The sequence below is a fragment of the Oratosquilla oratoria genome, chromosome 11 (genome assembly GCF_046742065.1).
Source record: "Oratosquilla oratoria isolate Oo_2021 chromosome 11, ASM4674206v1, whole genome shotgun sequence".
NCBI classification, from domain to species: Eukaryota; Metazoa; Arthropoda; class Malacostraca; order Stomatopoda; family Squillidae; genus Oratosquilla; species Oratosquilla oratoria.
In genome coordinates, this window is record NC_134787.1 from 48,681,583 (window position 1) to 48,696,377 (window position 14,795).

At 37.3% G+C, this 14,795-nt stretch overlaps 1 protein-coding gene across 17 annotated transcripts in view; it reads right to left on the reverse strand.

The window, feature by feature from the left end:
* Positions 1–14,795, reverse strand: part of Itpr (Inositol 1,4,5,-trisphosphate receptor) — a 441,449-nt gene that overhangs the window by 40,449 nt on the left and 386,205 nt on the right. For all 17 annotated transcript variants that reach the window (XR_012966877.1, XM_076192806.1, XM_076192819.1 and 14 more), the window contains 2 exons: positions 9,039–9,231; positions 1,711–1,833 (listed from right to left, as the gene is read on the reverse strand). Coding sequence is in view for 16 of the 17 variants with exons in the window: in XM_076192806.1 (XP_076048921.1) it covers positions 1,711–1,833; positions 9,039–9,231 (316 nt within the window). In the remaining variant the exon portion in view is untranslated. The remainder of the gene's footprint in view (positions 1–1,710; positions 1,834–9,038; positions 9,232–14,795) is intronic.

Consider the following 14,795-nt stretch of genomic DNA (forward strand, 5'->3'; position numbering starts at 1 on the left):
GAACTGGATGAAGTCGAATGGCTCAGCCATCAAATTTTTTTCCTACGAGAAGATTTTCACGGTTGATGCGTCTTTCAATAAGCGGAATGATCGCTGGATAGCCTCCTCATCCTCAGAGGTTCAACACAAGACAACGACGAAGAAACCAGCAAGTGTCATGGTGCTCTGTGTGGTGTCAACTGAGGGGGACGTCTTCACTCACTTCTTCAACAACAAGGAGAAAGTCAATGCCGTTGTCTATTGCAAAGTTCTAGAAGAGAAAACAATACCCTGGATGAAAGATAAGGCTAGTGGCAACCAGTTTGTCTTCCAACAAGACTCGGCTCCAGCCCACACAGCGAAGAGGACCACCAACCATCTCGAAGGGTCAAATGTGCAGTTCTGGAACGAAGAGTTGTGGCCCTCAAATTCGCCAGACCTAAACCCTTTAGATTATTATTTTTGGGCACGAATTGAGGCCAAGGCATGTGACAAGCCACACAGAAATATAACAACCCTGAAGACAGACATCAAGAAGGCTGGGTTCATTATCAAAGTCTGAGATCATCAACGCTGTATCCAAGTTTCGTAAACGCGTTGAAAGCGTCATAACAGCTGAAGGTGGTTACATTGAATGAAATCATTGTTCTTATTGCCTTTTCTAAATATACTGAAAATTTCATAACTCTCTGTTTATTATAACCCGAGATATTAATCTTAAAACATGTGATAAGAAGTTGTACGGATTTATCTGTTAGACCCTGTATACCACTCTCCTCCAACTTTCAGTTGGTGACAAAGAAAAAGTCCTACATTAATACAACATAGACAACAGTCCTATGATGTTTTCTTTCCAAAGAGAACTATGGAAGGGATGAAGAGCATTGCAAGCCACTGTGGGTATCTAGCCAGTGAAACATGAGACAATAATCATTATCAAAACACAGACAATAATCCAATATTTCTTGTCAGAGGTATCCATGGAATGTCCTGAAGACTTGCTACCTAATGTGAAACTATGGGTTTCAAGTCACACTCAAGGAAACAATTATTTTTTACATGGGGAGGGAAGAAAAAAAAATATAATAATAATAATAATAAATAAATAAATAATAACAAAAATAATAGAAATTCTGACATAAAAATATACAGAAGTGCTATACTTACAAAGCAATATACAGAAGTGCTATACTTACAAAGCAAACAGGAGTTGGGAAGATGAGGGGAAATAAATATTTGATTTTGGAAGTGCCTTTTACACTCATTGAATAAAGGCTCTTCCGTTCTCATGTTTCCCTTCCCTTGTCTCCCATCCCCAACCATACAAAGCTTTTTAACTTAGAGGAGGCATAATGCTAAACATAATGTGAAGCTAAAAGAGTCACCACTGAATTTTTGTCTTCTGTATTTCCATGCATATTTATAAGTTTTTAATATACATATCAAAAGAATAAACCACAGTTAAAATCTTACTTGGCATAATGCTAAACATAATGTGAAGCTAAAAGAGTTACCACTGAATTTTTGTCTTCTGTATTTCCATGCACATTTATAAGTTTTTAATATACATATCAAAAGAATAAACCACAGTTAAAATCTTACTTGGCATAATGCTAAACATAATGTGAAGCTAAAAGAGTTACCACTGAATTTTTGTCTTCTGTATTTCCATGCACATTTATAAGTTTTTAATATACATATCAAAAGAATAAACCACAGTTAAAATCTTACTTGGCACTTGACTAGAGAATGGGTAGTAGAGTGCCACAAGGAGGTTACATGTAAGGGTGAGGAGGAAGAGTAGCCGGCACCACAATGACATGTAGTTGCTGATAGAGGACAGCATGGCTTGTGCTGAAAGGCAAGAGTGTAACAATGTTAATGGTAAGAAATATACTACAGTATTGATCATGAACATAAGAAACTTCAACAGTATCTCTTTACATAATACATACATATAGCAAAGGCTTTCCCCCTTGCAAGGGAGGTAGCCTAAAAACAAAGGCATAAAATCTACTCCCACCCATTCCATCCTCACATACTCCACTCCCATCCACCTCTCTCCCTCCCTCTATCTTGGCTCCTCCTGGATGATGGGTCATCCCTGCATCTCGTCATCTGCCCTGGGTCAGAAGCAGTGTTGCAAGACACAGCACATCCACAGCAAGGACGCTTCATTAAAACAGCGACCCCATCTCTCAGTCCCCTCATACAGAAATGGAGATGGGGAGAAATCCCTTTGGGTTGTGTCAATTGATTTTTCACACATACTCCCTCACCCCCATCCCCCACCTGCTCCTTTTCATACATCACAGCATCATATATACACAACCATTCTCCATTCACACCTATCTTCTGTCTTCTCCTGTCCTTCCTCAACAGCCATTTCCCTCTTTCCCAATGCCCTTTTACCCCATCCATCCATCTCATCCTTGATTGCCCCCTCATGCTCACTCCTTCTACCTCTGCTTTCCACACCTCTTTTACTAATTTTTCTTCACTCATTCTTTCCATGTGTCCAAACCATCTCAATACTCTTTCATCAACCCTATCTCCCAACTCCCTTTCCAACCCCATTATCCTTAGTTTCTCACTCTATCCAGTCTAGCAACCCTTATCATACTTCTCAAACACAATCACTCCTCCATACAATGTCTTCTTAGCATCCATTCCCAAATGTCTATTTCTCATTACAATTTTTAATCCACCAAGGCATTCACTTGCTTCTTGTAATCTACATTCTACCTCCACTCCTCCCTTTCCCACCACATTTGCACCCAAGTATCTAAAACTATCCACTTCCTCCAGTCTCCCTCCCTTAATACTCACTTCCAGTCTACTGCCACTTTCTCCCCTTTTCCATCTCATCACCTTACTTTTACCCACATTTATCTTCAACTTCCTTCTTTCGCACACTCTCCCAAACTCTGTCACCAACTTCCTCTATCCCTCCTCTGATCCTGCTACAAGCAAAGTGTCGTCAGCAAACAACAACTGGCCTATCTCCCACTTTTCTAAATTTTTTTTTAATCATGTCCAATCCTTGACCCATTACCCTTGCATTTACCTCTCACACCACCCCATCCATGTATAAATTGAACAGCCAAGGCAACGTAACACATCCCTGGTGAAGTCCCAGCTTTACTTCAAATCACTCTCTCCATTTCTGATTCTAACACAAGCTCTAATACTCTCATAAAAACTTGACTATTAAAAAGCTTTCCTCCCATCTTATATATCTGCAATACTTCACACAATACCTTCCTGTCTAACCTGTCATGAGCCTTTTCCAAATCCATAAAGGCCCAAAAAACAGCCTTACCTTTGCCTAAAGCTCTCTCACACATCTGTCTTACCACAAAAATCTGATCCACGCAACCCCTACCTGTCCTAAACCCACACTGTTCTTCACCAATTATTCCCTCTGTTCCTCTCCTAATCCTCTCAAACAAGACCCTTCCATAAGCCTTCCCAACTACACTTAACAAACCGATCCCTCTGAAACTACAATGCTCACACTTGTCCCCTCTACCCTTGTAAAGTGGAACTATACAGGAACTGCTCTAGTCCTCTGGCACTCTACCCTCTCTTGAACAAACATTAAATAACCTCATCAGCCAGTCCACCATCACTGTACCTCCTTTTTTTTTTTTTAGACATTCTGCATGACACCCATCCAACCCAGGTGCCTTACCTGCTCTAATCATCTTAACAACTGCTGCATTTCATCTTTCCTTATTTCTCCTCCATTTTCTTCACTCGTCACTGTTATTTTCTTAATGCTTCCCACCGCAACTACCTTTCCCTCCCAATTCTCCTTCACATTTAGCAACTCCCTAAAATATTCAGCCCATCTTCCTCTTACTGCCTTTTCTTCCATTATCATCTCTCAATCTGCACCTCTTGCCTTTTCTTCTCTACTTGATTTGCCTCTTCTTCTTCCTCATAATTTCTTTCCAAAACATCTTTTCATTACTTTCAAAATTTTCTGTCATACTCTTACCCCATTTCACATCTGCTCTCCTCTTTGGCTCCTTTATCTAATGCTTTACTTCTCTTTTCTTTGTACGTCTCGTATGATTCTCTTCCTATTTTGTAACTAGTCTGTGAAAGCTTGCTTCTCTTCTAGAACCTTCTTTGCTTCCTCATCCCACCCTTCCTTTTATTTACTCCATCTGCACATCTTGTGACTCCCTCCTTGAACCATCCCCATTCCTCCTTCACTCCCTCCCACTCCTCTCTCAGCTTCTTGTACTCTTTCTCCTTTTCTTTCTCAATTAAGCAGTTCACTTTAAGCACCTCCATACCTTCTGTCCTTTTCTTCTTTCTTCATCTATCCCCCACTCTTAACTTACCTTCCACCAAAAATGATCTGATATTCCCCCATTCTCTCCCCTTAGAACATGTACATCCTTAACTCTTCCTACTATACTCCTTGTTACCACTAGTCCATTAACACTTTATCTACTTTCTTCCTAAACACTGTATGTACAATCATAAACTCTCTAGACACATCTCCATCAACTCTCCACTACAATTTTTTCCTGGAACTCCACACTTACCAACCACTCCATCTGTTGGTTCATTTCCTACCCTAGCATTAAGGTCTCCCAATAATAATAATAATAAAAAAAATCTTAGCTTTTTTCCAGCTAATGCCTGACTTCACTTGTCTGATGAGCTAAAATCGATGCAGGAGTGTCATGATTTACCAAGATTTAGTCCACAGTTACACAGCTTAAGAAATTCATGGGATATCAGTAGGAATAAGTCCATAAAGTAAGTCATTCAGCAAATGATGCTAACATGACTGCAAAATTGTAACTGATGTAGGAGAATTTTTTTTTTTACAAAGCTTCTATTCTCTTTTTTTTTTTTTTTTTCTTCTAATAAATGCATTCAACCATCACTCCCAACTCAGTTCTTTGAATAAGAAAGGCTGTTTTGTTCCCCACCACAGTGCCTCAACATTTACCTACACCACTTCCACAATATGCAACCCAATTATCCACACTAAGCTCTCTAGAACATTCTGGGGGAAATTTCAATGTAAAACATACACACTGGTAACCACATGTCCACAGTTCCTCTCCTATATAATACAATTAAGTAAATACACATGCATAGATACTTTACAAAATAAAGCATTGGCAATAATAACAGTAATAAACCACCACAATAGTACATGTGGACACAAAAACCAAAATCCTCCCCATAGGATGTCATGAAAATGATAAGTACACAGCACTCAACCCCTTTCACCCATCTATATCACACAAACATATGCAACTGAACATCACAAAAATACCACAACAGCGGCTTACTACTTACACATACACGACAACCTACCACACATACCACCCAATAAATCCACACAAAAACATACCCACATCATTAAACAAGGTCTTCATGAAAGACCACCATACTTGTTACTCCAGCAAAACCCTTCAGACATTAGACCCATAGTAAACTCTCACAAAAGAACTAAAAACCACAGTAGTGCATTTTTCAGGACACCATCCAGCACTAAGATGCTACAAACATGATAAGACTGGCCACAGAATCAAACTGCCCTGGAAGCAATCCCTACACAGGACACTAAGTACCTCATTTTACACTGCCCCCACATTAACAACACCTAGACAACACATTTCTTCCCTTAGTGACCTATTTGCCTGCCTGATGGGACATTGCCAGTTACATGGGAGATATGGGTTTCCTACAAGCAAGACCTGAAGCAACAAATTGATTGATTTATTTTTGTGTTTAGTTGGTTGTGCTTGTATGATGTAATGTGATAAATGGGTTGGAACAGTACATGCTACTGTGTTGCACCTGCAAAAAGCTGCACCACTGAGATCACAAGAAGATGGAAAACTTATCCGTTAAACAATCCTGAGCATGGAGCTGAAACCACCCTGTTACAAGGTGATACTACCAACTCCACCTCCACAAGGAGCTACAACCCTGATGGGCCAATCTCTGGCCTCTAGCCCAGAAAGGAGACAAGAGAAAGAGAACCAAAGCATTAACAATAATTGAATTATAGAAAAATCAAACAATTGTGACTGATCATCTGACTGGTCGGATAATATGAACATATGTTCGTGAAATAAAATATAACATTGTAGCAACCATTTAAAACTCTGCATGATCATCTGATCATGGTTACATCATTCACTGTCATAACAAGATTACCACATACAACAAGAGACTGCTGCATCAAGGATTCCAACTCAAACAACTGACTTGTGTGAACTAAAGAAACTATTAATCAAGCTTTTCAAGATCTTATTTGCCGCCAACTTGAATTTGTGTACATTATCTGCAGCACATATCCTTGTCCAACAAGTTCCACAATCTGATTGAATTTAGCATGAAACAGTGCTGAAACTGACCATTGCAACATCTGATTTGTTGCAGAGTGGGTGCAAATCTGATGCAAGCAGAGTGCTTCTGGTAGGCACAAAAGCATTGGGGATTGAAGCATTCAACAGGTGGAGCTGATTGGCACGAATCTTGCACAACATGCAGATGTTGCTGACATCATGGTGGCAACTTAGATCCCATGTCGCCTCACCACCACAGAAGAACCTTGTGGAGGAGAGAACCCTGTCAATGAAGTGGAGGTAGGACACAGCTGCAGATGACCACACCGGAGCACAATTCTCTAACACAAGAAGAAAACCGCAAAAGCAACTGACAGACTGACTTATCACCAATGATGTGGTAGGCCTTCCTCATTATGCCAAGCTTTTGTGAGGCAGAACTAACAAAACATCTGATGTGTTTTTCCAAAGTCAGTTTAGAGTTAAACTTAACTGATGGGATGTCAAGCTTGTAACACACTATCAGAGGTGCACCATCAATAAGCAGATCATGAAGAGGATTCAAGGTGTGAGAACATGAAATTCACAAATATTTTGGCTTAAATATGCAGAGTAGTGTAATATAAGGAGTTTAATCTTCCTGTGGAGGTGGACAGTTGACAGACAGAGAATGGACTAGATCAAGTATCAACTGCCAGCAAACTAGCCAAAGAAATACCACTTCCTATACCTCCACCTCGAGGACCAAAGTTCAGAAAAAGTTTGCGTTTCAAACTTGTTGAGTTTTTACTCGAGTTATCAGTTGGGTAAAAGAGAGATAGGTAGGTGGACTGTGTATACCTAGATCTGGAAAAAGATTATGATTGGGTATTTCATATGACAAAACAAGCATTTTGTAACAGAATCACCAATTCTATAATTCACCATATTCCCTAAAAAGTAAACCCAACAAAGAAACCATTCACAAGACAAAGATTGGAGTATGTGGGGATGAAATGAGTGGGAGTGGATTTTATGCCTTTGTTTTTTGGCTACCTCCCTTGTAAGGGGGATAATGCCTTTGCCATATGTACGTAAATTGGATGTGTTAGCATGAAGTGAAACAAAACTGAAAGGGAAGGGAGAGTTGGAGTATGGAAATGGTGGGTAAAATGTCAGGAATATTAAGGGACAAGGAAGGAAATAGTCATCTTGGAGCACACTTAGCAAAGGATGAAATAGGTTAATGCATGCTAGAGTGTCTATGAGGATAATATGGGCTGTGGTGAAATTAGTATGGAAAGTATGTCAGTGTGTATGGCTCTGATAGTGAAAAGTGAAGGAGGGGAAAGTGTTTTTAGAAAATTCAAACAAGTATTTTTGGTAAGAATCCAAATGCAGTAGTGCTGGGAATCTCATTGCTAGATTAGGAGATGATACTTGAATCCCACTTCTCACCTATTCACCTAGGACACAGAGGGAAATGTACCCTCAAGCTGCATCATCCTTTTATCCATGAACTACCTTCTTTTCCTGGAGACCTGTGGCTCCCTAGAAACTGGTAACATCCACTGGTTCAATCCATAAGGCACTTGGTAAAGAGAGTTACTGGAGTATAGTTCTGTATAGTTACTATAAAGTATCATATGTCTTATGTGTGGTGGTTGCATTTGTCATGGTATTATCTGCTGCTAGGCCAATTCTGTGTTCATATTGTTTCAGTGCAGGGTGGTGCAACTCTTGTTCATCTTTGAAGGTTTCCTGGGAGCCACAGTTCTGCAGAAGAGAACTGGGGCAAGAGATTGACTATTGTCTCTATTCATTCCTATCTTTTGCACTCTCTTCCCTGGTCAATAGATATACCATAACAGATAATCTAATCCTTTTGTCCTATTCACCCACCCATCTCAGTCTTGGTCTTCCTCTTAACCCATTCAACTCCGATGACAAGATGTCTTGTCATTTGGTCAAATAAAACAAAAAATCATAATAAAACAACAAAATGTTTGATGATCAAACAGCACCAGAAAAATATGACGTCATCAGTCCTCCTCTTCGAGGAGGACTGATGACGTCATATTTTTCTGGTGCTGTTTGATCATCAAACATTTTGTTTTATTATGATTTTTTGTTTTATTTGACCAAATGACAAGACATCTTGTCATCGGAGTTGAATGGGTTAAGTTCACTTCTTTCCAAACTATTTGCCAGTCTTTCCTCGTTCAGTTTTTCCATGTGCCCAAACTGTCTCAACATACTATTCTACCCTATCTGACAACTTTCTCCTCACACCCATTCTCTGCCTTACCATATTTCTCGGTATCTGTTCTTGAAACATCTACTCATATCATATTTCTGAAACATCTAAAAAAAATGGTCAGATCATTTCTGCCTTCCTTATATTTCTAGTCTGTTCCATATGTCACCATGGTTACAACCATTCTTTAATAAATCCTTGTCTTTGCATTCATCTTAGCAAAATACTTTTTGCTCCACCCATACATTTACTCACTTCCTTTACTCTGTAATTCACCACATTCTCTACTACATTTGCAGCCACATGACCTCAGATACTAAAAACTGGTCACTTCTTCATGCCTCTTACCATTCACCTGCATTTAACCTGCCACTGTCATCATTCTTTGTACATTTCATGATTTTATAATTATCCACATTCAACCATAACTTTCTCTTCTTACAAACTTAGTCACCAATGAGAATGTGAGGACAGAGGTTATGTCCTAGGTATACCTTTTAAATTTTTTTGCCACTTCATTTCGTTGAAGAGATCATCACATTTATTGAAGAAGTCAGACACCTTTGATCCTTGTTCATCACGCTCAGTTGCTGCATATACACGTAATTTTGTATCCGTCGTTAAATTTTTGCAGATCTCCGGAATTGGGAAGACAATCTGTTCCATTGTGCGATCTGCTCGAACAATCTATAAAACAATTCTTTAATTACTTAAATACACAAGAGAAAGAAGAAAAAAATTATATAACAACTTAATCTGGTAATCAAATATATATGAAACAGCACCCTAACCCATGTCATCAGCAGTTAGCAGCACCAGCCACTGTGAATAGTTGGATCATTCCATGGTGCAATTATAACATTTGAATTAATATACATACAATTCTTGCCAAGAGGAGACCAATGATTATCATGTATATTTGCTAGTTAACGACATGACTTACATTATACTAAATAAATACCCTATTTATTTACTTAAATGTAATCTTTCAGGACAGTAATTGCTTCACATTTCAACCATCACTGCATCAACTAGTGATTTTCCTACTAATTCCTACAAAATGTAGGCTGGCAAAACTTCCTGATGCCACACAACAATGAGGCTTTCATATGTAGAAATGGTTTCCCGCAAACTTGCATTTCTCGGCCATATCTCACTATCTCTATAAGTTATTTGTTCTTGTCCATAAATAATTTTTTATATCTGCTTTTTTTCATTGAAGAGGTTTAATTGAACACAACTTTTATGCCTTGCAAACCAATCTCTGTATTTACCTAGTTGTATTATATAGGAAGGGAGCTATGCTCATAGCGACCTGTCTTTGTATCTTTCAGCATCAAGTTCTTAAATTCTTGAATAGTATTTGAACACACTGTTGCCTTATCTAATTTATTCCAGATATCCACCACTCTGTATGGGAATCTATTCTTTTTCAGATCTCTTTTATAATTATCCTTTTTGAGCTTGTTTTCATATCCTCTTGTTTTTCTCTTGTCCCACTTTAATAAATCATCTCTTCTATTACTTTCATGATTCTATAAATAGTCAGTAGATCTCCTCTTTCTCTTCTTTGTTCCAGAGTTGGTAGTTCCAATTTGGACAATCTTTGTTCGTATGTCAATTTGGAGAGTGTTGGTGCCATCTTTGTCGTTGCTCTTTGTATTCTAATTTCTTTATATTCTTTTTAGTACTGGGTGTCCATAGTGTCGCAGCATACTCCAATTTTGGTCTTATCAGTGTAACTAATATTTTCTTTACCATTTCCTCATCCAAATAGTCAAAAGCCACTTTCATTGACCTTAGTAAGTTGAAGGTTTCTCCAACTATTTTATTGATATGTTTGTCTGGTGAAATATCTTTGCCGATAATTACTCCTAGGTCCCTTTCAGAGATCACTTTTTTGACTTCAACACCAATTTTATAATTCCTCAATATTCTACTTTTACTTTTTCCAAACTCCATTATACTACATTTCTTGATGTTAAAGTTCACTTCCCACTTTTGACTCCATTTCCAGATTTATCTAGGTCTTTCTGTAGTGATTCACTTCCTCTTAGTATTTTTGCATCATCAGCAAAAAAGTTCATATAACATTCCATACCTTTATACATGTCATTTATATATATGACAAACATGATCAGAGCCAATACCAAACCTTGCAGGACACCACTTATCATTTCTTCCCAGGTCAAGTATTTGTCTATCCTCATTTTTCTCTCAGTCAAGAAGATTTCTTTCCATTCCAATAATTTTCCTTTAATACCACATATTCATTCCATTTTTCCTATTTGGTTTTTTGTGTGGTACTTTATCAAATCATTTTTGTAGATCTAGAAAAGCACAGTCTGCCTACCCATCCCTTTCTTGTATTATTTCTATTAGTCTCGAGTAGAGGCAAATCAAGTTTGTGGTACATGATCTTCCTTGTCTAAATCCAAATTGTTTTGGATTCAGTATATTTTTTCTTCCAGATGTTTAACCCATATACTTTTGATAACTTTTTCACATATTTTTGCTAGTGTGCTTGTAAGGGAGACTGGTCTGTGGTTTGTTGGATTTTCCTTGTCACCTCCTTAATATATTAGTACAATATTTGCATTTTTCCAGTCCTGTGGTACATCTCCTTCTTTGAGTGTTTAATTATCTTGTATATTTTGTCCATCAACTCATCTATGCTTTCTTGTAATATCCAGTTTGCAATTCCATCCAGACCGTGTGATTTTCTGACAACATATTTTATTTGGTCTCTGATTTCCTTCTGTGTTCACAGTTATTATTTTTTTCATTGGGGGGTATCTTTCTGTATTTCCTCGCAGTTTTGTGAACTTTCAAATGTGAATACTGATTTGAAATGTTTGTTCATAATTTCAGCCATTTCTACATCTTTATATTTGTAATTCCCTTGGCACAGTCTTACTATTTCTTGTTTGTCTTTTAGTTTACCATTTACATACCTGTAAAATAGTTTAGGTTGTTCCTTGCATTTTTCTATTATGTCCTTTTCATAGTTTCTCTTTTCATCTCTGTGTATTTTTACATAATCATTTCTTAGTTTGATATATGTTTGCCACTTTTTTCATCTTTTCCAAGCTTTGTCTCTTCTATCTTTAGCCTCACTACATTTTTTGTTGTACCAGCACTTAATGTATACCCTTTCTTGCTTCTGTTTTGGTACATATTTGTTTATTCCCTCATTGTAAATTTCTTTTAGTATGTTCCATTTCTCTTCCATCTTTGTTTCTTCATTTAAGAAGTTTTCCCAATTTGCATTTTGAAAGAATTTTCTGAGTTTCTCAAAATCCATTTTGTTGTACATTAGTCTTCCTTTTCTATGTTTCTCATTTCTTCTCAAATCCATTTGTTCTTTTAGTTCAAACTATTAGTAAGTGGTCACTTTTTCCCAAATGGGGTTTTGTAATCAATTCTGTCCACAATTTCAGGCTCTGACAAATATTAAATCTAGTCTTGATGATTCCTCATTGTTTCTGTATAAGGTATTTTCATTTACCCATTGAGTCATTGTGTATTCAATGGTCATAACCAGTAGTATGTTTCCCCAGAGGTCTTCTCCACCCTTCACCGTCATTTCTTCCCAACATATTTCTTTCGAGTTAAAGTCACCTATAATTACTATATTTCCTCCTTTCAGTAAATCCGTTAGTACATTCTTTGTGTCTTCCAACAGTTTGGAGCGATCACTTTCTGTCCAAGACTGTGTTTTGGGGCATACATACATTACTACATATTTTCTACTTTTCATGTCACTGTTTTCAACTTTCATCATAATCAATTCCACACAGTTTTTTCCTTCTGTTATCTTGGTCACATTTAAGCCTTAGTCAAAAATATTACTCCACCTTGTTTCTCCTTTCTATTTTTTATCCAATGATTGTATAGACCTTGTCCCAGTGTTTGGTGATAGAGGACTTTTTGTTTCAACAATTCTCATTACGTCTGGTTTTTCTGAAGCCAGGTAGTCATTTAATTCATTCAATCCTGAAATCATGCCATCTATGTTGGTATAAGCTATTTTTCATTTTTTCTTTTCTTGTCCTTTTCTGTCTATTACATTTCCTTTTTTTTTTTTTTTTTTTTTATTATTATATATTTTTTTTAATAAACAATTTTCTCAGCCTCAGGTCCAGCACTCAAAAAAAGTCTTCAGTCTCCATTCTTTTTTATGTTTACTTCATTTCTAAGTTCCTTTTCTTTCTCTTTTACTTAATTTCTTTTTTATACATACATTTTTGTAATGTTCACTATTTACTAGCTTTGTTGTTTTAGATAGTACTTCTGCTATAATTTGAGACCTAAGTTTTATTTTCAATGGCCTACATTGTTTTTGTTTAGAGTATTCTCCCATTCTATGCACTTCCTTGATTTCTTTGCCCATATCCTGTCCCTCTTCTTGAATCTCCTTCAGAATTGCTTTAGGAATCTTTTTCTCTTCGATATCTAGGTACATCATTGTTTCTCTTTAATACCATTTTTTTTATCCACTGTGTACCTGACCAAATTTCCTTTTCTCTTAATTACTTTACTGTTTCCTTGGCATTTTCCTTCACTTGTTGTTCTACTATTTCTTTGAAAGATAATTTTTTATTTTCGTGTTCCATTTTCCATTGTTTCTTTATCTCTTGGAGATCAGTCTCATTGTCTCTTCCACTTTCTTGGTCACTGCCTGTATTTGCTCCTTCACTTCTTTTTTAAGGCCCCGTTCTTGTTTATATCCTCATTTATCATTCATTCTCACCCTTGATCATATTCAGTTCCTTTTTCAGTTTGTCATGCTCCCAGTTGTCTCTTCATTAGCTTTTTTTAGTTGAGCTATTTCTCTGTACATCGCCCTGTGTTCACTTTTCAGTTCAGTTATTTCATCTAATAAATCATTAATTTCCCCACTTCTAAAAATATTTTTGTACCTAGGCTCTCTATCCCTTTCTACCCCTCTACCCAAAATTCCACCTCTTGCAAAACTGGAAAAAGCGTAGTTTTCAAACCTTTGGTACAATTTGGGGGTTTTGTTCAAACATGTTCGTTTGGGAATTACCCCCAGTGGCAATTCCACCCTACTCACACCCTCTTTACCAGTTCATTTTTCCTTGTTTCACTATTTTCTTCCATTTTTAAGTAATCAGCACTAAACTGTACAAAGATTACTCCATTTCAGTCACTCAAGATTCACAACTCCCTTCTCATTTGTAAACACAACCAGTGCAATTCCAAAATTTTCTAGTGACAAAGCCCTGCCTAGTACAGCAGAGCTCTTTCCAGATGTCTGACTCTGACCACTGCATGTGTATGTGTGATCCATCTCTTCTGCTCACTTTTTTTTCTTTCTTTCTTTAACCTCTTCCATCAAAGATACCTGCATAGGCATCATAAGGAGCAATTATATGAGGATGCTGGCATTGGCATCCTGATTATATTTATTTTGTACTTGTAGGCGAGTTACCTCCAAATTCTCTGAACTGGATTGTGTCTTCTGTGCTTATTATTACTCAGAGTGAAAGAAAATGAGTAAATCAGCATTGACTTTATATTTCATAACACAAGTATTGTGATGCATCATCGTGCATCAGGCATTCGATGCTCCACACAAGAATCTGACTTGTATTGAAGGGGTTAAGGAAGATACCAAAATAATTGCAACATGTTGTTTAACTTTAATTGGCATTTCACTTGAAAGTTCTGTGGTGTGGAGATGGAAAGGGTGAAAAATAGTTTTGGACAGGCATACGATTTGACTTGGCCATCCCCTTTATGTGGGGCTAAAGGCCTTTTGGTATGCATGAACAAATGAATTCATGTATTTGAAAGTACTAAGACCCACCATGCAATGTCTGCACATTGGGTTACTGACAGTTATACCAACACTGTAATGTGTTGACAGTATTTAAAACCAAAAATGTTAGTACTGATACTAGTAATACCAAATACATGTGCCTTGCTATAGTATATGATGGGAAAGTTGAAATCATGGAGAGAAATTTTGAAAAGACAAGATGCTTAATCCCTTCCATACGATGATGCTGACTTTGGAGTCATGAGGTGCGAGTATAAGAGGATGTCTTGATTATATTTTGTAGCTGAGTGACCCCTGTATTCTGTGAAGGTTTGATTGTGTTTTCTGTGGTTATCAACATTCAGGGTGAAAGATAATGGGTAATACAACTGTAACTTTATGTTTCACAACATGCGTATTGTGATGCATCATCAAATCATTGTACATCAGGCAGCCGATGCTGTGC